Source organism: Zea mays, chromosome 8 (assembly GCF_902167145.1).
Source record: "Zea mays cultivar B73 chromosome 8, Zm-B73-REFERENCE-NAM-5.0, whole genome shotgun sequence".
Lineage (NCBI taxonomy): Eukaryota > Viridiplantae > Streptophyta > Magnoliopsida > Poales > Poaceae > Zea > Zea mays.
The window spans coordinates 90425869-90446658 of NC_050103.1; the positions used below are offsets into that span (position 1 = coordinate 90425869).

Below are 20790 nucleotides of genomic sequence, written 5' to 3' on the forward strand. Positions count from 1 at the left end.
AGCCCCGGTTTTATGCATAACCTGTTATTTATGCTATTTTACTTCACTTAATGATTGTAGGATTGATTGTGCACTTAAGTGTAGGAATTGCTTGAAACCCTAGTTGCATGATCTCAGGAATCCTATTGAGATGAATACTAGTATGCTAAGTCGAGTAGCTGCTATATTAAGTAGGATCTCGGTAGAAGACGAGTGATTTTTCTAGCACTCGCGCGAGGTCAGGACATTGATTGTACCCACTTTCATATCGTACTGATGTTGGTTGTGGGCAACAATCCATGGGGATTAGTTGTCTACGAGATGAAATTTGAATAAGGATTAAGGTGTGGTACCATGAGTCAAGCGTTTGAACGTACTAAACACATACCGAGAAATATGGTAAATCGGTAAGCCTAGTACCTGAGTGAACCTGCCCGCAGATTGCCCTCCTCACGCGACCTGAGACGAGGTCTCCCATTCCGGTTATGGTGGGTACAAGTGCGGTCACTGCACGACGGCCAGTCGGGGTCAGTGAGGCATTGTATGCCAAGGCGGTGAGCCCCTTTCTGTTGCCAGGGAATCGATGGGGACGGTTGATGTGTGTGGGGACGGAGTGCCCCTACATGTCGTGTGTTTAGGTTTACCTTGCAAGGATAAAAACTCGATTCGAATCGTCTGCTTCTCGCAGCTAATGAGACTGCTTGATCCATGCTGCTACATTGAGTAACAAGTGGAATGATGCGGAGATGATATAAGATGTTGATTGCTAAAATGATTGCTACTTTGTATGAATAGATAGTACATTTTTAACCTTAAGATTGTCACACTTAACTTTGACTAAGTTAAAATCTTGATTTAGAAACTCAGCTAGTGCTTTTGGCAACCAAACCCCACAGCCAAACAGCTGCATGTCTAGAGGTAGAGGAGTAGACTCCTCACACCGGGTAAGTCTAGCTGAGTATTAGTATACTCAGCCTTGCTTGTGGCATAATTTACAGGTTCTCTGGAGGAGATGGTTGCTGGGATAACTTGGCCGTCCACCTTGCCACCGGGTTGGACTGTTGAGTGGGACCCTGCCTCGGCTGAGGAGGAGCATGAGGAGTGATGGGACAGGCTTCCCCATCTCTCTGTTTAATTACCGTTAGTTTTATTCCGCTGCACTTAGAACAGTGATGGTTACTTTTGCAAAAACTCCGATGATGATGATGGTGATGTAATAATTTAACATTGTGACATGTATGGTTTTATGCTTTATTGTATTTGCTCTGTGACTCACCTTCGAGTGAGATTGTGGTACTTGATCCTGTCAGTGGCCGTGTCGGACTAGATCCGAGGGATTGACGGGTTATTCCCATTTAAGTGTGGTCTAGCCTCTAAGGCGGGACTTGGGCACTTAAGTTGGAATAATTCGGGCAGTTCCGCCACAGCTGGTATCGGAGCTTGTACCACCACAGAGGAATCAATAAAATGTAAATACCATCAATTTTCTAAATAAAACTTGATAGAAACAAGGTTGGATAGATAGTAGGACGAGCAGGATAGACCTAGGACGTGAAGCCTTAGGATAATAGAAGGGTAGCTAGGTGGCTAAGAAACTAGGCCCTACAGGCCACTTTTACAGGATGGGAGTTCCTCCCTATTCCTTTTTATCTTGTTGTGAGGTCGTTCAGGACGAGCATGCATGCATTCATAATTAAGCAATGGATAACTGAGTAAAGGATTTAAAACAAGATAACAACCAACTAGGTCCCTAGTGCCTTTCTACTTAACTAGAGAAAGGCTGAGTTTTACTTTTCCTTGTTCTTTTTATAATTCTTTTTCTTTTTACTTACGCTTAACCGTACACAGATGACTTCCCACGGATCCTCCGATGACGGAAATGCACTGACCCACACTGACGGACTTGCACGAGAGGGCTTTCCCCGCATTTTGTGGGAGGTGCTTCAGGGGGCTGGATACACGACACCCCCTCAGTACGTGGTGCAGCAGTTCGAGAAGCACCGAGTGCCTCGCTGTCGGGTGAGGATGACCTTGGAGCCTCATCCCCTGCAGCCAGGATGGCGCTCCTTGGACTCCGAGTCTTTCGGGTACCGGGCAGAGGACACGATCGAGGCGATCGCTCTGCATGGATTGACTACCTTCTGCGGATTCCATCCCTTGGAGCTGGCTACCCACCCCATTGGCTTGTTCCCCGCTGAGAAGGAGGACGACCCAATGTGGAAGGATCGGGTGGAGCATGCCAAGGACATATGGGCCATCTACCTAGGGCAGACCGCGCACTTGACCGTACGGTGCATGAATGCCCTGTACCGTCTGTAGGTGATGCGCGGTGAGGCAATGTCCCATCTGATGGCACTGCTGGAGGCAACAAAGATCACGCTGGATAACAGAGAGGAGCTCGTGGTTGATTTATCTCAAGAAATGGTGGAGAAGGACTTGCAGGTGGAGCAGCTATCCACTGATATTCAGGAGTTGGAGGAGCTAGTGGGCACCAGGGAGAACACCATCGAGGTCCTGGAGGATCAGCTCATTAACACTCAGCAGCAGCTTGCTGAGGCTAACGAGCACCTGGACATGCATCACCAGGAGATCCAGGACCAGGAGGCCAACGAGGACGTCGACATTGAGGGAGGAGATGAGCCTGCCTCCAGTGTGGACACTGCTGGCTCGGGAAGACCACCTTCCCCCGAGTCGAGTGTTGCTTCATTCGCTCACTAGGTGTCCAGGGTAGGCTTAGAAGTTGGATAGTCGGACTCCTCGCAGCTAGCTTAGCTTTTGCACCCTTGGGGTACTAGGCTAGATAGAGTTGAGTCATTTTGGAACAATTTGATGTAATCGTGTTAAACTCTCTTGGGAGCTTGTTTGATGGATGCTATTATCAGTTTAATTTTGGAAGGAAGAATTTATGCCTCTTAAAAATCCCTTTTGTTGAAGTCGGAGTCTATCATGCTGTTTTAACTTTTTCCCCGTGATAAAATCTTGAAATTGGAACTGTGGTGTTAAGTAAGTATGTGGTTTTTCAGATGGCCGGGAGGCAGCGTCGTGGCCAGAACGAGCACGTTCCTCCACCGCCGCCACCACCTCCCACTCTGCAGGAGCTCATGGCTCAGCAGAATGAGATCCTGAGGCAGCTGGCTCAACGTCAGCCACCACCCCAGCATTATGGTGGTGGAGACCACCAGCGTCACCCCGCGGCGGCCACCTATCAGGAATTCCTCAGCACCCAGCCTCCATTGTTCACAAGGGCGGAGGACCCACTTGACGCAGATGTATGGCTGCGAGTGGTGGAATCCAAATTCCCACTACTCCATGGGGCTTGCTCAGAGGTCACCAAAGTCAGGTTCGCCACCCAGCAGCTTCGCGGACCCGCAAGGACTTGGTGGGATCATTTTCTTGCTATGTAGCCAGAGGACCGAGAGGTGGAGTGGAGGGAGTTCAAGGCAGCTTTTAGAGGACACCATATACCCGCCGGGATCATGGACAGGAAACTCAATGAGTTCTTGGCACTCACTCAGGGCAACAGGACAGTGTTGCAGTATGCCCAGGCCTTTAATGACTTGTGCCAGTACGCGGGATATCATGCGGATACAGATGAGAAGAAGAGGGACAGATTCAGAAGGGGGCTCAGCACTAAGCTCCGGGATCGTCTCAACACCGTCAGGGCCAACAGCTACAATGAGTTGGTAAATATGGCTATCTCCCAAGAGGACTGCATTACAGCTAGGCAGGCAGAGAAGAAGAGGAAGACCCCTATGGCAGGACCCTCAGCTCAGCCACAGCGCTTCAGGATTGTGTCCGACACCCAGGGCAGGGGGCCCCAGCAGCAGCAAGGGCGATGGGTAATCCGACCTCAGCAGCAGCAGCAGCAGGCACCCAACCGCAACCAGTTTCCAGCTCAGAGGAATAACCAGCAGCAGCAGTACCGCCAGGCAAATGACAACAGGTGCTTCACTTGTGGCAACACTGGGCATTATGCCAAGAATTGCCCCAGGAACCAGCAGAGGCAGGGGCAGAATGCAAATCAGAACCAAGGCAAGAGACAGAAGGTGCAAGTGAGGCAGGGCAGGCTGAACTTCACCACCATGGCTGATATTCCAGAGGGAGCACCCGTCATGACTGGTATCTTTACAGTTTTAAATTATCCTGCTATTGTTCTTTTTGATTCCGGTGCTTCGCATAGTTTTATCAGTGCCAAGTTTAGTGCCAAATGCCAGTTGCCCTTTCACCATACCGATGGGGGCATTACAATTTCAACACCAGGAGGCAGAGTTGCCACTTATCAAATCAACAGGCAAGTGCCTATAAAATTTGGTAGTCTGGTGATTAGAACCACCCTTCTCATCTTAGGATTGGATAGCGTGGATATTATTTTGGGAGCTGACTGGTTGACCAGGCATCAGGCAGTATTGGACATTGCAGTCAGAGCCATTGAAATCCATTCCCCTGCTTATGGCGAGACTGTTTTGTATTTACCCAACCAGGGTTGTACCCGATCTTGTGCCTTTATTATGTTAGAGTCCCCAGTGAAAGAGATCCCAGTAGTCTGTGACTACCCGGATGTGTTTCCGGAAGAATTACCAGGGATGCCACCTGACCGAGACATTGAGTTCGCAATTGAGTTGCAACCCGGGACTGCTCCTATCTCCAAGAGACCCTATAGGATGCCTCCCGCGGAATTGGCAGAATTGAAGAAACAATTGCAAGAATTGTTGGACAAGGGGTTTATTCGCCCAAGCACTTCACCATGGGGATGTCCAGCTTTATTTGTGAAGAAAAAAGATGAGAGTTTGAGGATGTGTGTTGACTACCGCCCTCTCAATGCGGTGACTATCAAGAACAAATACCCACTGCCCCGCATTGATATTCTGTTTGATCAGTTGGTAGGAGCCAAGGTATTCTCCAAGATAGACCTTCGCTCAGGATACCATCAAATAAAGATCCGTGCCAGCGATATTCCCAAGACGGCTTTCTCTACCAGATATGGACTGTATGAGTTTCTGGTGATGTCTTTTGGGCTGACCAATGCCCTGGCTTATTTCATGTACCTGATGAACTCAGTGTTTATGCCAGAATTGGATAAGTTCGTGGTCGTCTTCATTGATGATATACTGGTTTATTCCAAGAATGAAGCCGAGCACACCAAACACTTGCATACTGTACTTCAGAGACTGCGTGATCATCAGTTGTATGCTAAGCTGAGTAAGTGTGAGTTCTGGCTGAAGGAAATCAAATTCTTGGGTCACACAATTTCTCAGGATGGGATATCAGTTGATCCTGAGAAGGTGCAGGAGGTAATGGATTGGAAACCCCCGACTACAGTTAAGCAGATTCGGAGTTTTCTGGGATTGGCAGGGTATTATCGACGATTTATTCCAGATTTCTCCAGAATTGCCAAGCCAATGACTGAACTGTTAAAGAAGGGAGTCAAATTTGAGTGGAGCCGAAAGTGTGAGGATGCCTTTCATACCTTGAGGCAGCATCTAACAACAGCCCCAGTGCTGGCCCAACCTGACAACACCAAGCCATTTGAAGTTTATTGTGATGCTTCTGGTACTGGTTTGGGATGTGTCTTGATGCAAGAGAGCAGAGTGATTGCTTATGCTTCCCGGGCACTCAGGCCCCATGAGCAGAACTACCCTACACATGATCTAGAATTGGCAGCTGTAGTTCATGCTCTTAAGATATGGAGACACTACTTGATGGGAGCTCACTGTAACATCTATACTGATCACAAGAGTCTCAAATACATCTTCACTCAGGCAGATCTGAACATGAGGCAAAGGAGATGGTTAGAGTTGATCAAGGACTATGACCTGGAGGTGCATTACCACCCTGGTAAGGCCAATGTTGTGGCAGATGCCTTGAGCAGAAAGGCCCAGTGCAATTGTGTGAGCATGGATGTGGGAGTTACCACCCTGTGTGATGAGTTGTACAAGCTGAACCTGGAAGTTGTTTCTTCGGGTAACCTAAGCTATATCTCGGTGGAGCCCACATTGCAAGAGCAGATAGTCAGGGCACAGGTCGAGGATAAGGGTGTTCAGGTTATCAAAGATATGATCAAGCAAAAGGCAGAAAAATACAAGTGTTTCCGACAGGACAGCAAGGGAATTCTATGGTTTGGAGATCGATTGGTTGTTCCTAAGGACCCTGAGCTCAGAAAGAAGATACTGGATGAAGCTCACCTTTCCAAATTCTCCATGCACCCTGGTAGCAACAAGATGTACCATGATCTCAGATCTCTATATTGGTGGACTAGAATGAAAAGGGAAATTGCCAAGTACATATCCGAATGTGACACCTGCTAGAGAATTAAAGCTAGTCACTTGAAGACAGCGGGCCCTTTGCAACCCCTTCCCATACCATCTTGGAAATGGGAGGACATTTGTATGGACTTCATAGTGGGATTACCCAATACCTCCAGGCACCATGATTCAATTTGGGTTATCGTGGACAGGTTGACCAAGACTGCTCATTTCTTGCCAGTGCATACCACCCACAGGGCAGAGAAGTACGCTGAAATTTATGTTGATCAGATAGTAAGGTTGCATGGTATTCCCAAAACCATTATATCTGACAGAGGAGCACCATTTGTGGCACGATTTTGGGAGCAATTGCAAGAGTCACTTGGGACCCATGTCATCCGAAGCTCAGCATACCACCCCCAAACAGATGGCCAGACAGAAAGGGTGAATCAAATTTTGGAAGACATGTTGCGAGCATGTGCACTACATTATGGAAAGGATTGGGACAAGTGTCTGTCTTTGGCGGAGTTTTCTTACAATAACAGCTATCAGTCCAGTTTGAAGATGGCACCTTTTGAGGCATTGTATGGGAGAAGGTGTAGGACCCCACTAAATTGGTCTCAAGCAGGAGAAAGGGAAATTTTTGGGCCAGATTTAGTACTCGAGGCAGAAGCAAAGGTCAGGGTTATTACCAAGAACTTAGAAGCTGCTCAGGCCAGGCAAAGGAGCTATCATGATAAGAGGCGGAAGCCCCTACAATTTGAGGTGGGAGATCATGTCTATCTTAAGGTATCACCCACCAAGGGTGTCTAGAGATTCGGGATCAAGGGCAAGTTAGCTCCTCGCTACATTGGACCCTATAAGATCGAGGCAAGCTGTGGACCCGTAGCCTACCAATTGGAATTACCACCTCACATGTCAGCAGTTCATAATGTGTTCCATGTGTCTCAGCTGCGGAAATGCATTCGTCTACCCACTGAAGTGCTACCGGAACTAGACATTGAGATAGAACCAGACTTGTCCTACCAAGAGTACCCCGTCAAGGTATTAGATCAAAAGGAGAGATCAACTCGGGCAAGGTCGGTCAGAATGTACAAGGTTCAGTGGAGTCACCATTCAGCCGAAGAAGCTACATGGGAGACGGAGGAATTTCTACGCTCTCGCTTCCCCGACTTTCTGCCCAAAGGAGTCGGTATGTAACCCCCAAAAACCCCACCCCCACCTGCCCTTTGAATTCAATTATAAGAAAAACTTAGATAACGAGGATAGTCTAAGTTGTGGAATTAACTTAAGAAGGGCTTCCTTCTGAAGTTGCAAAGAGGATGACATTCGAAGAGCAGTTAACAAGAGAAACTTAAGTGTAAAAGGAAAAACAACACCGGCACCTTCAAGCATCCTCCAAGGGACTCTACCTAAATCTCGGGACGAGATTCCTTTAAGGGGGGAGGGTTGTAACACCCCAGGTGTTACCTTGGCTAGAGCCACTTTGGCACTAGAAGCTGTGTTCACAAGGGTGAAGACTTAGGGCACCACATAAGAACTTTGGAGCTCATGTGCTAATCAAGTTGCCAATGACATAAGAAGCATTACTCTAATCCTTGCACACTTACTACCTTGGATAATAGGGGAGAAGAACCCTAGACCTCTCCTAAACCCTATCTTCCAAAACCCTAGGTAAGAGGGGAAAGAGAGTGAACAAGGGTGCAAAGTGTGTGTAACTTTTGCCCAAACCCTAAGCAACATTATAACCATCAATTAAGGGAGGCAAATATTGCAAAAAGACCCCTGGAGAAACCCCAATTCAAATCTCCAAGTGGAGAGAGAGAGAGCTAGAGCTCTCTATTTCCCTCTAAGTCACATTTTAGCCCTAATCCAAAGACTAGCCGTGTTCACTTTGAAGATGGCGCCAAAACCACTTGGGTTCTATACCAAAAATGTGGTATACTACTTGAGGCACCCCCTGGAAAAATTGGAGGCCGAGACTCAGACGTTTGACAGCACTTGACATCATTTTTGTCGCTGAGTGGGCAGAGAGACAAGCCAGATTTGGCGCCCGTCTATCTCCCGATCTAGGGCGTATCATCCCTTGGAACTCACACATGTGAGATAGCCCTAGGTGCCAGGAGGAGGTCTGCGCCGGATTCATGGCGAGATTCGCACGTTTGCGATCTCTGGAGACGTTTGAACACTGGAAGAAACTCACCTCCACGTGTTCGACGCCTTCTGCCTGTGCCAGAGCACGCCCGCGCGCGTCCTCGCATGCCCCGCGCCGCGCCCGAGCCAAACCCGCGCCGTGGCCCGCGCCCGAGCTTATAAAGCCCTCCCAGGCTTCGACTACACCCTTCCGCGCACCCTCCACACCTCACCGGAGTTAGCTCGTCGCCGTTTGCCCGTGCGCAGCGAGTCCGCGGCCGCCCAACCCCTCTGCCACCATAGACCGGCCATTTGAGCCATTCCCAACCCCGTCCAGCCCTCGGAGAAGACTGTGCACACCTCCGTGAGGCTCCCCGAGCAAGGAATCGGAGAGTACTTCGCCGGAGAAGCCAGTCCACGCTCGCCGGAGCTCTCGCCCCCGCCGGAGTATGTGGACCGGATAAACCACTCCACCATCCTTCGATTCCTTGTGCACACAGTCGCTGCGTGACCCCGTGAAGCTCACCGTGCCCTCGGATTGAACCAGTTCGCCGTGGTTTGGCCGGTATACTCGCCGCCGACGAGGACACCCGCCTGCACGCGTGGACCGGGCGATTCCGGCCATCTCCGACGTCGAGCCGTACCTCGACGTGACCGCCAGAGTCTCCCCGAGCCAACCCCACCCTTCGCCGGACCTCCCTCGCCGCCGGTAAGCCGCGCCGCCCTTTTCTTTCCCGCGGTTACTGTTTCAGTGAGGGGAAGGACTGCGGGTGAGAGGGAAAGAAGGTCAGGGGGTTTTGTGAAATGTCAGAGACACAGGGGAATAGTGGCGTGGGGGTAGATTTGTGAAGGTGGATTTAGTTTAAACCCAGGGACCTCGGTGTAAACTGTTTTTTCCAGGAAACTCTTTTTAAAATCTATTTTAAATTGAACAGAGGCTTTAAAAATTCATAACTTATGATTAGTTCATCCAAATTTGGTCAAACGAATTTTGTCAGACTCCAATTAATGTAGCCTATTTAAGAAAAATATAAAACCCCTTGGTGCTGTAGAAAACTTAAAAGTTCTGATTTAATGTTAGTTTTGGCCAAAAGCTAAATAATAGTAAGAAAAATAGTTAGGCTATTTGACTAGGGGTAGGAAAATTTGAGGAAGTTTATATTTACCTGCTAACCTGTTTAAAAATGTTGAACCTCTCTGTCCACCCCATTTAAGTTAGTTTTACCCCTTATTCTATAATATGCTTAAGGATAAGGAAAATAGAAAATGTAATTTAATTAATGAACCAGAGAGTACCTCTATTTTTGTTAGGTTACTTATTCAATATAGTTCACTGGAAAAATATATCATGCCCTGTTTTAGTGTAAAATAAGTAAGATCCCTTTTGTTTTAATAAAACAAGTGAAACTTAGAAAAACTCTACAAAAATAACCCCAAGGTAAAAACACCCCCCACCCTTGGGATAACTATTGTTTTATTAGAGAGAACTTAGGAAAAATATAAAATCTGCTGTTTGACATTTTTCAAATAATAATGTAGTAGAAAGTGCCTTTTTGACATTAAACTTAAGAAAATCATAACTAAATAACCACCCCTTAGTTTTCTGTGATTTTTAGCACAAAGACCTATTATTACTATGGGATGTCAGCAAAAATAACCTTGAGGACAGAACCTACCCCTAACTAAGAGGTGTAGTGTAAAGGGGCCCATTTTGCATAACTCTTGTCATTTTTGTTTAAAGCCTAACTTTTATACTTTAAGCCTCAAATTCTTAAAACAAGCTAGAATAGCCAGTGACAACCCACTGTAATTTTTACAGAATTTTTAGAAACTATTAAAACCCTGTTGTAGTTCAAACCTACACTAAAAACCCTAAATGGAAATTAAGGAAAGAAAAATGAAAGATGTGAATTAATATTATCCTAAACCTTTGTAATCTGTCCACTAAAATGTATCAAGGCAATACCAATCCACTATGATATTCTAAAAGAAAACCTAAGCTTAAAAGGTAATAAGTCTATATCTATGTATACCACTAGAAGCCCCACAGAACCAGGAAACCCTAAGTTAATTCTTGACTTAGTTTCGTTTAGCTTAATGTTCTTAAATCTTGCATAATCATGACATACATGTTCATTGCATTTCGATAGACTGTAATCTTGCTGACGGAGAGTACATCCTCGTGCCGGAGCAAGGAGCTGCTCAGGAGGTAGCCCCAGATCCAGCACCCGAGCCTGCACCAGAGGACCTGCCTGCCACTGCTTTGGAAGGCAAGCCCCGGTTTTATGCATAACCTGTTATTTATGCTATTTTACTTCACTTAATGATTGTAGGATTGATTGTGCACTTAAGTGTAGGAATTGCTTGAAACCCTAGTTGCATGATCTCAGGAATCCTATTGAGATGAATACTAGTATGCTAAGTCGAGTAGCTGCTATATTAAGTAGGATCTCGGTAGAAGACGAGTGATTTTTCTAGCACTCGCGCGAGGTCAGGACATTGATTGTACCCACTTTCATATCGTACTGATGTTGGTTGTGGGCAACAATCCATGGGGATTAGTTGTCTACGAGATGAAATTTGAATAAGGATTAAGGTGTGGTACCATGAGTCAAGCGTTTGAACGTACTAAACACATACCGAGAAATATGGTAAATCGGTAAGCCTAGTACCTGAGTGAACCTGCCCGCAGATTGCCCTCCTCACGCGACCTGAGACGAGGTCTCCCATTCCGGTTATGGTGGGTACAAGTGCGGTCACTGCACGACGGCCAGTCGGGGTCAGTGAGGCATTGTATGCCAAGGCGGTGAGCCCCTTTCTGTTGCCAGGGAATCGATGGGGACGGTTGATGTGTGTGGGGACGGAGTGCCCCTACATGTCGTGTGTTTAGGTTTACCTTGCAAGGATAAAAACTCGATTCGAATCGTCTACTTCTCGCAGCTAATGAGACTGCTTGATCCATGCTGCTACATTGAGTAACAAGTGGAATGATGCGGAGATGATATAAGATGTTGATTGCTAAAATGATTGCTACTTTGTATGAATAGATAGTACATTTTTAACCTTAAGAGAGTCACACTTAACTTTGACTAAGTTAAAATCTTGATTTAGAAACTCAGCTAGTGCTTTTGGCAACCAAACCCCACAGCCAAACAGCTGCATGTCTAGAGGTAGAGGAGTAGACTCCTCACACCGGGTAAGTCTAGCTGAGTATTAGTATACTCAGCCTTGCTTGTGGCATAATTTACAGGTTCTCTGGAGGAGATGGTTGCTGGGATAACTTGGCCGTCCACCTTGCCACCGGGTTGGACTGTTGAGTGGGACCCTGCCTCGGCTGAGGAGGAGCATGAGGAGTGATGGGACAGGCTTCCCCATCTCTCTGTTTAATTACCGTTAGTTTTATTCCGCTGCACTTAGAACAGTGATGGTTACTTTTGCAAAAACTCCGATGATGATGATGGTGATGTAATAATTTAACATTGTGACATGTATGGTTTTATGCTTTATTGTATTTGCTCTGTGACTCACCTTCGAGTGAGATTGTGGTACTTGATCCTGTCAGTGGCCGTGTCGGACTAGATCCGAGGGATTGACGGGTTATTCCCATTTAAGTGTGGTCTAGCCTCTAAGGCGGGACTTGGGCACTTAAGTTGGAATAATTCGGGCAGTTCCGCCACAAAATGTCTCTTATTGATTTAAGATGGATTGTTATTGAAAACCGCCTCAAATGAATATACCTTTTGAGTCATTAAGATTGCAAGAATTGTCTTAGATTTTGGTTAGTATATTAGACACTTATGTATATGAAACCATCTCAAATAAAGATATTATTAGTCGTCTAGACTATATGGATTATTTTAAATGTTAGTGAGTATACTAGACACTTCTAAATATGAAACCATCCTCGTATCATATTTCAGAAAGACGTATTGTGAAAAATGTACTAAATAGTAAATTCAACTTAGTTTCATGATATATATAAAATGTAAAACTTATCTCTGTAACTTGATACAAATGGTAAAATAGACTCACATGCGATTCGATCATTAATGTCACACAACATATATTTTGCTTTAATTCCTATCATTCACGCATCAAGGGGTTTAGTAAGCTATAACTATCCTATGTTGAATATATCAGTACTTTTACATTTACATTGTCAGACTTTAAAAACTCGGTAACTTCAAACTGTCTCCCACAGGTAGTGTAAAATAGAGGACATGAGACTGTTGATAATATTGTTTGACACTGTTTCTAAAGTGAATTTGAAATAGATGATGAGATATGAGATCGGTTGGAGATAATCTCAGATATTTGGACTCAAAAAAGGAAACTCAACATCTAAATTGCAGTCATCACCTGAACCCTAACCAGATTCGGCCTCGCGGTCCCCCAACCCAAACCCTTGGAATATCGCCGCCTCTGCCTCCTTCTGTTCGCCACCGCTACCACAACGAGGATGGCGACAAGCACGGGCCCCTCCACCGCCTATGCCTCGCTGCGTGCGGCCTCTACGCCGCCCCAATGTCGTCCCCTCCATCCTCCCCCTCGCCCCCTGACGCGCCACCGTCGCGGCAGGCTCGGCCTCCTCTAGAAGCTCCCCTCCACCCGTACGTGCGCCGTCCTGCTCGACACCGATGAACACGGCCCCGCCTCTGGAGCCCCATCTCTCTCATGCCCCGTCACAATCGCCCCACCCTCACTGTCCAGGAGGCAGGTATGGCATGCATCTGCGTTGAGCTTCATCTAGGCGCCGCTCACCACCCTGCTCGAGTACTCTGACATCCTCTACCTCATTCTAGGTGGAGGAGCCCAACAGCCAGTGACCGGCGATGGGCTAAGCTAGGTGTCGATCCGTATTGTGGCGCTCAATGAGGTGGCGATGTCGTCTGAGAGGGCCGATGAGGTGATCTTCGAGGAGGAGGAAGATGATGGACAGGCAACGTGCCCTGAGGAGCCCTCACCTGTCGCTGGCGGCATGGAGGGCGGCAGGGAATCCTCATCGTTGTACTGACGGTACGACATACAACAGGTATGTACTGTCTTTGATTGTGCTTCTGTTTACAGGTAGTTTTGTCAGTTCACAGTACCCTGCTCCACTCTGATGAAAATTGTATTACTCTTCTTTAAAATATGGTGTTTGCTTTGCTCAAGACCATATCCTAGAAGTACACATTTGCTTATGCTTTAGAAAATCAATCAGTGCTTCATGTATTTGATTGTGCTAGTACTTGGCATAAAAGGATAGTGCTATTTGTAAGCTAATCTCAAAGGAGTATCAAAAAACAAGTGATTAAACAGCAAAAACAATATAGTAATATAAGCACAACCTGGCATTCCTCTTTCATAGAAGTTCTTATTTTCATGTGTAAGTTTTGTATCATTGTCGTGCGTTATAAACCATGCTTTTCCAAACTCAGTCCTATGGCTTTCTGAGAACTATCATGTCCTTGAATTGTTGATCAGAGAGGGTAGCTTGATAGTACCAATGTCTTATCACCGTTAAACTATTGTTATATAGAATACAAATAACAATTTTCTTCTACATTATGTACAACTAACTACTTTCTTTAGATACTACTAACACATATAGTTTGAATTATTTATTCCACTATTATGGTCTCTTTTTTTGTAGAAAACTGGTAGAGATGAGAAAGAAGTCCTTAAAGCTATTGAGTATGTGCATGAATTGCTAGACAAAGAAGTAGCCGCAGAAATGAGTCCGACAGACATATTGGTTTCTGGGATGAGCCAAGGAGGTAAATCACTGAGCTTAATTTGAGTTTAGTATTCAAGGTCATAAGATGATAACAATACAACTTGTGTCCCCATTTTTACAGGTGCTCTGGCGAAAGAGAGTGTTCTACTCTACCCAAAAACTTTAGGTAGTTGTGCTGTCTTTAGTGTTTCAGTTCCTCTAAGTAAATCATTCGCTCAAAAGGTGTCATCTGAAGCTAGAAAAGTGACAACCCAAAGATATATGTGCTTATGTTTAGAACTTGTTCTTCTTACTCTTATATAACCTAAGTATGAACTCTTATTTTAGACCGGTATTATGGTTTCATAATGGATTAATTCATTTCGAAATCATGCATATTGTGTCCTTAACAGTCTTACTGTTTTCATTCAAATGCAAAATAAAAAAGGAAAGAAAGAAAATATAACTTGACGAGTCTTCCTAGCTATATCGTTTGCTTCCACACCTTTAGTTTTCTGTTGACTAATAACAGTGAACTTTCTTGTAGGCAGTTGAGCTGAAGGCTTTCAGTAAGTGTGATAACACATCTGATGCTCTATCTAAAACAACCCTTATTGTTGATAGCAAACCTTTGATGGCTCGCGCTAGGTTCTATCTCTTCATCCATACAATTTTATATCATCGTATTTAATGCCTATAGTACTCTATAAAACCTCTATTGAGACTATCCTTGAAGCTGGGCAAACATCGAACTGTCAATAGTCAATCCAGTTTGTCTAGTCATTCTCACATGTTATAAAATACAAATATGGCCATCCACTCATCTTTCTCCAAATCAAAAGTAATTTGAGCTTTTCTAACACATACTATATATAGAACAATTTGAATTAGGTCGTGTTAGAGTCTGGAGTCCAAACAAATGCCTCAATTTGTCCATATACAAAATTTGGCTCGGCTTCCATCAATGTCCATAAATTAGATTTGCTCTATTTTTTATATTGACATGGAGAATTGCATAAAGCTGCTGTCAGTTAGGGACTTATGGTGTTTAATGTTTTAATCAGCAATAGAAAGTAGGTAAGGTTAGTCTTAGTCTGACTTGAGATCAACAAAATTGTGTATTGGTTTCATCCAACCTAAGTTTCCTCTACAAAACACAGTAGTTGAGCATCATTCTATTTTTACTGCTTCCTTCAGTATGTGGTTAAATTCAGCGAGATTATATTCCCTACCGATTTCATTGTTGGTGCTGCTGATCTAAGTTGGATCTTGAAATACTGGCGCATATTTAATACTACTAGGAGGTTACTCGTGTTTATAATGCTTATCATCATTTTTTGTGATTATTGCAAGTCATAGCGTTAGCCCAAGATATTTTGACAATTGCAAAGCAAACCGAGAGTGCCCAGAATGTTGTAGGTCTATCACCACTAGGTTATTCAGCTAGAGTCCAGTCTGAGGTAGCTTTATTCTTCGGTACTCGTTAGATGGGTTCTTTTCTTAGCTGGAATACTGAATAAGTGATAAATACATGGCAATTGTTCCATTGATAAAAGGGATCGTCCTGACTAATTACAATTTACATTGCTTATATTAAGACATAATGGCTTGCTTTCCTACTCTACTCTGACAGTCTTGTGGCAGGGAGTGGATGATCTTTCACATTCCCATAGGTTTGTCGTTGGTACTAGAGTTCAAGCTGGGTGGAGTGAAGATGGAGAATGTGTGAGCTTCTCTTTGATATACCTATCATTGTTTGTGTCTAGATAATCTTATCTTTAATATTTTTCACTTCATTTCATTACAACATGTTTGATTGGCTAAAATGCTAGGTATAAAGCAACAGTTGGAGCTATAGCACAAAATGGATACTATGTAGCCTATGATGGCTGGGGAAACAGGGAAGAGGTATGCTCCTTTTTTCTATGAGTAATAGTTTTTCTTTTAAAAGTAGAGTTGGTATATTCATACATGAGCATGGAGAAGACAATTACTTCAGGCGCGCACAATACAGAATTGTTTCTCATATCATGTGATGGACCTGCAAATTCAGTGTGCGGCAGTGCGTGGGTGCGCAGGCGAGCGAATGCATGGTGCTGCAGGAGTTGAAGTTGCAGTCCTTCATCAGATAGATTTCTTGCACAGTGAGAGATCTGCAGCATGCTGGTGGATTTCAGAGAGACCGGAGAAAGCTTCATGTCGCTTCTAGACGAATGATGGAATGAGCAGCGAAGGTACCTATCTTTTGCCTGCTCCATTTTATTTTTGGGCTCAAATAAATGCACATAGTATTTTGCTATTTTATTTATTTCCAGACATGATTGTGTGGCCTGCTGAACTTGACAGAATGAGCAGCAGATGTGTTAGAACTTGTAGGTTATATGTTCAGGGTTGGATGGTGAAACCATTAGGGCGATATAGCTCGACTTTGAAGTTGCAAGGTAGAGTGACGTGGCTGACCCTACCTTGGATTGGGAGTTTGGGACAGAAGGCCTTTGTCGTCGTTGGAGATGCAAAACACAAACATTTTGCAATGCACATATTTAAGTTTGGCACACTTCTATGGCTACTAAGATAGTGTTTGTTGATGTAGTTAGTTATACTTTTGTTTTTGTAAAATACAAATTAATTGTGAATAGCCAACCTTTCTTAAAACATGTAGTTGTTGCCATAGCTTTGTATGGCTGTGCCCCTTTCTTTTCTGTCATACATCCGGTGCTTTCGTTTAAAAGGTAGTTTTGTCAGTTCACATTACCCTGCAACTTGTTAATTACTATATCTGTTGAAAGGAGCTGTCTATTATCTGCAACTTCACACAGCAGGTCAATACAGACGAGACAAAAAAAACTAAACAAAGCATTGGCAATGGTGACCTACCACAAAAATATATTCTTAACAGACAATAAGATTATTTCAGGCTCTGTTCATCCTACTAACATTTTATTTAGACATATACCGCTACGCTTGTAATTACTACTAGTTTCCTTGTACTGATGGCAAGTTGCTGAAGTCTTATGCTATTATTATCTGTATCGATGTGTTACTGCAACACTATGAAATATGGTATGCATCGTTGAGCTAATCAAGTTGCCTGTGGAGGCGATCGTTTTAGTTGTCTCGAATGTTGTTCGTCTTGTTTTGAAATTGGTGACACAGGAGTCTTCAGTCTATTCCGTTTCAGTTTGTCGTGCTGATAGTGGAGTGCAATTGTAAATTGTGATAAGTAGGCTGAGCAAATTGTACTGCTAGTGTAGTTTGTTTTGTTTGATTTGTGTGGGCACACTTGAAATTGGCGTGAGTCTAGTAACATAAGTTGTGTCATTTTGCTCAGAAGCCTTACATATGAGTTCTTTCTGGTTCATCTGATGTCCACACTGAGTTTATCTGATGTCCACACTCTAAGTTTATCTGATGTCCACACACTGAGTTTTGGCAATTAATTTGCCTGTTTAGAAGCAGAGTTCTAGAACCTGAACTATCTGTCTGAAGCAGAGCTCTAGAACCTAAATTGTCTGTCCGATTGGTTGCTGCTTACTTTGTGCTGCACTGAAATTGGTAGTGGTGTCTGTCTAGCCCATTGGAAGTTTTCTTCTCATCTCTGTTTCGTTACTGCACAGGGGAACTTGGTACAACCATCCATGGTATCAGAATATGACCTGGGAGGAGAAGGGGACCTGTTCAAAGCTCCACCTACCTGGATCTTAGTAAATTCGAGGACTCACTGCACATGTCCCTATCATACTACTCTTGTTGAATTAAAAGGACCTTGTAGTCTAGTGGCAGCTCTGATTTCATTTCCATTTACTGTGCTGTACCTACACACCAAAACTCTACATATTACTGCAAGTTCAATCTTCTAATCCTTATGGAATTTCAATCTTGTTCTGACCCTGCCTATACTGCAGCTAATAAGCTACAAGTGAATGCCGAGGAGAGCAGCGATGACTTGGCTAACCCACCGAAGGTAGAGGAGAAGCTTGGTGCTGTCCCTCATGGCCTGTCCACCGACTCTGAGGTTGCCCAGAGGTGCGCATAGCCTTCTGCCAATCAGTGTTGGTTGTTACTGTCTTGTCATATTATCGATACTTTTATGAACAATATGATTTTGTTGCGTGCAGTGAAGCCGAGTCTATCTCTAGGAAGACTCTCAGGAGCTCAGCCGAGAAGTTTGAGTTCCAAGCTGAGGTTTCCAGACTCATGGACATCATCATCAACTCACTCTACAACAACAAGGATATCTTCCCGAGGGAGCTCATATCTAATGCCTCTGATGTATGTATTACATACTGACCCCTGTGTTTGTTCTACATTGTGGATGCTCGAAATTAACTGGGTGTTCTGCATGTCTGTAGGCGTTGGATAAGATTAGGTTCCTTTCCCTTACTGATAAGGAAGTTTTGGGTGAAAGGGACACTGCAAAGCTTGAGATTCAGGTAGATTTCAATGTTCAGAGCTGTTTTTTTTCTGTTGGGCAACGCTTTAGAATCAGACCTCAAGGCATCTGGTCTATGCTTATGCAGATTAAGTTGGACAAAGAGAAGAAAATCCTCTCCATTTGGGATAGGGGTATTGGTATGACCAAGGAAGATCTTATTAAGAACCTTGGAACGATTGCTAAATCTGGCACTTCAGGTACTTCAGGTACTGCCTTTTCATCTTTCTAGCTGATTACTACACTCATAATATTTGTTTATGAGTGCAGGAACAGGAGCTGCTCGAGTCTCTTGTCGAAGCTGATACGGTGAGTTCTCTGTGATGATTGGTCTCAGTATTGTACTGGGTTTCAGTGTGTCTGCTCAGAGTCTTAGCCCGTTGAATCCATAGTTTGTCTATTTTCCACCAGGGACTGTATAGGATGTTCTCTAACCAATGGTCAGGCCAATGCTCGTTGTGGTTTGAAACCTTCGTTCGATATATAGTCTGAACTCTGAATTGATGCAGAGAAGGCAGGAAAGAGCTAAAAAGATGGAAGAAAAGAAAGTGTATCTGCAACTGTACGAAGCAATGGAGGCGCTGGTCAAGATCGATCTGGAGACCAACAAGATCATGGACTTCATCAAGTTTGACGTCGGCAACATGGTCATGGTGACTGGCGGGAGGAACACCGGGCGTGTAGGAGTCATCAAGAACAGGGAGAAGCACAAGGGCAGCTTTGAGACCATCCACGTGCTGCTTGGAGCTTTTTGCTATGTCTAGTTTTCTCGTATTTGTTGTATAGGAAAACATAGAATAGAATTCAAATTTGGTGGTCGCAAAAGTGTGAATACTTTAATTCATATAAAGTTAGGCTTAACATTAGTGCAAACAGTTGTATTTTAGTTTAGATTTAGAGTACACTTATGTATGCGTTGTTTGACAATGTTTATTTATGATATATTGAATGGTACTTATTTATATTATATTAATTATAATATTGTTCAATATATGTGTATGTATATTTCTCTTTCAAATTATTATAACATGATATCTGAAAAAATGATTATAAATTGAAGAATGTACCGCCGTGTAAGTCATTTCATTTAAATCTTAATAAGACGGTTACCAAAATGTCTAATATCAGTCTCTTAAATAAGACGGTTTCTAAAACGTCCATTATTAGTCACCTAAATAAGATGGTTTTCATATTGTAATCGTCTATTATTGTAGGATATTCGAGACGGTTTGATAAATACTTTATGACTTTTAATGTTTGTATTCTCTACGATTCTTTAGAAGCAGTGTCTTAAAAAAACCTAATTCAAGACGGTTTATCGGACGAAATGACTTAAACAAATACCTTTTCAGACGGTTTATCCGACAAAATGACTTAAACAAATACCTTTTTCAGACGGTTATAAATTAAAAACTGTCTTATATAATATCTTTTAAGACGGTTTATAACCATCTTAAATGTGGGACATCTTTTGCGACTCCATCAAAATTGGACACTTCATAAGCGTCTTAATAACTGAAAATTAACCGTCTCATATAGCATGATCTGTAGTAGTGTGAGTGCAACCCTCGTCCATTGGGACGCCACAACGTGGAGGTAGGCAAGTGTTATACTTGGCCGAACCACGGGATAAACAACTGTGTCTCTTGTGTTGTCTTTATTTGTGATTATTGTGATTCGCAAGAGCTCACTCTATAGCCACTTGGTTCTATTGCACTAACATCTTTATAACCAAGTTTTGTGGCTATTAGTTGTTGATTTTTACAGGATCACCTATTCACCCCCCTCTAGGTGCTCTCAAAATACTTGTATGGATTTTGGTTACAACTACATAAAGATACTGGACTTGGGTGGAATGCAACTTTGGGAACATATTCTGCATCTGATGAGTATCGGAATAGGTTGACAAAGGTATGCACCATTTTCTTGCTTCTTTTCAAAGGTTTCTTGTTGAGTTTAGTTTAACTAACCATTCTTTTACATGCATGCAGGGCCATTCAAACTGGAAACAATAAAAAAAGGTCCACCAGAGCATTAAGTGTTGTTACATGAAATGTCTGGTGGCATTTTTGTGGATGGATCTAGTGCATGTGCACCCGTGAAGTGTTTGGAGGGAATGATGAAGAAGAGGTTGTTGTTGATGGATGTTATGGTGGAGATGACTGTGATACATTTGCATGACCTGCTACTAGTTCCTATGCTCCAAAAGGAAGCTTCCCCCGAAACTAAGCAACTACTAGTATTGCAAGTCAATTGAAGCCCAAGAACCAAATGGTCAAAGTGATGCAGAATATTCATGCCACTCT

The 20790-nt window shown here is 43.8% G+C and overlaps 1 protein-coding gene across 2 annotated transcripts; it reads left to right on the forward strand.

Moving 5' to 3' along the window:
- The first annotated feature begins 18169 nt into the window (after positions 1–18169).
- On the forward strand, positions 18170–19028 carry LOC103635538 (endoplasmin homolog). Of its 2 annotated transcripts, none has more exons than XM_008657968.1 (5): positions 18170–18324; positions 18405–18485; positions 18573–18684; positions 18755–18793; positions 18999–19028. In XM_008657968.1, the coding sequence occupies exons 1-4, from the start codon at positions 18250–18252 to the stop codon at positions 18787–18789; spliced, it is 303 nt and encodes a 100-aa protein (XP_008656190.1). In that variant the 5' UTR covers positions 18170–18249; the 3' UTR covers positions 18790–18793; positions 18999–19028. The 2 variants fall into 2 exon arrangements, with proteins under 2 accessions (XP_008656190.1, XP_020398133.1); XM_020542544.1 differs by having other exon boundaries at positions 18994–19023.
- The last annotated feature ends 1762 nt before the right edge of the window (positions 19029–20790 follow it).

Excerpts from the sequence above, each read along its gene's own strand:
- LOC103635538 (XM_008657968.1), top strand. The coding sequence starts at position 18,250 with ATGGACATCATCATCAACTCACTCTACAACAACAAGGATATCTTCCCG. Across the intron at positions 18,325-18,404 it reads TCATATCTAATGCCTCTGAT|GCGTTGGATAAGATTAGGTT; the intron begins GTATGTATTACA and ends GCATGTCTGTAG. Across the intron at positions 18,486-18,572 it reads CTGCAAAGCTTGAGATTCAG|ATTAAGTTGGACAAAGAGAA; the intron begins GTAGATTTCAAT and ends ATGCTTATGCAG.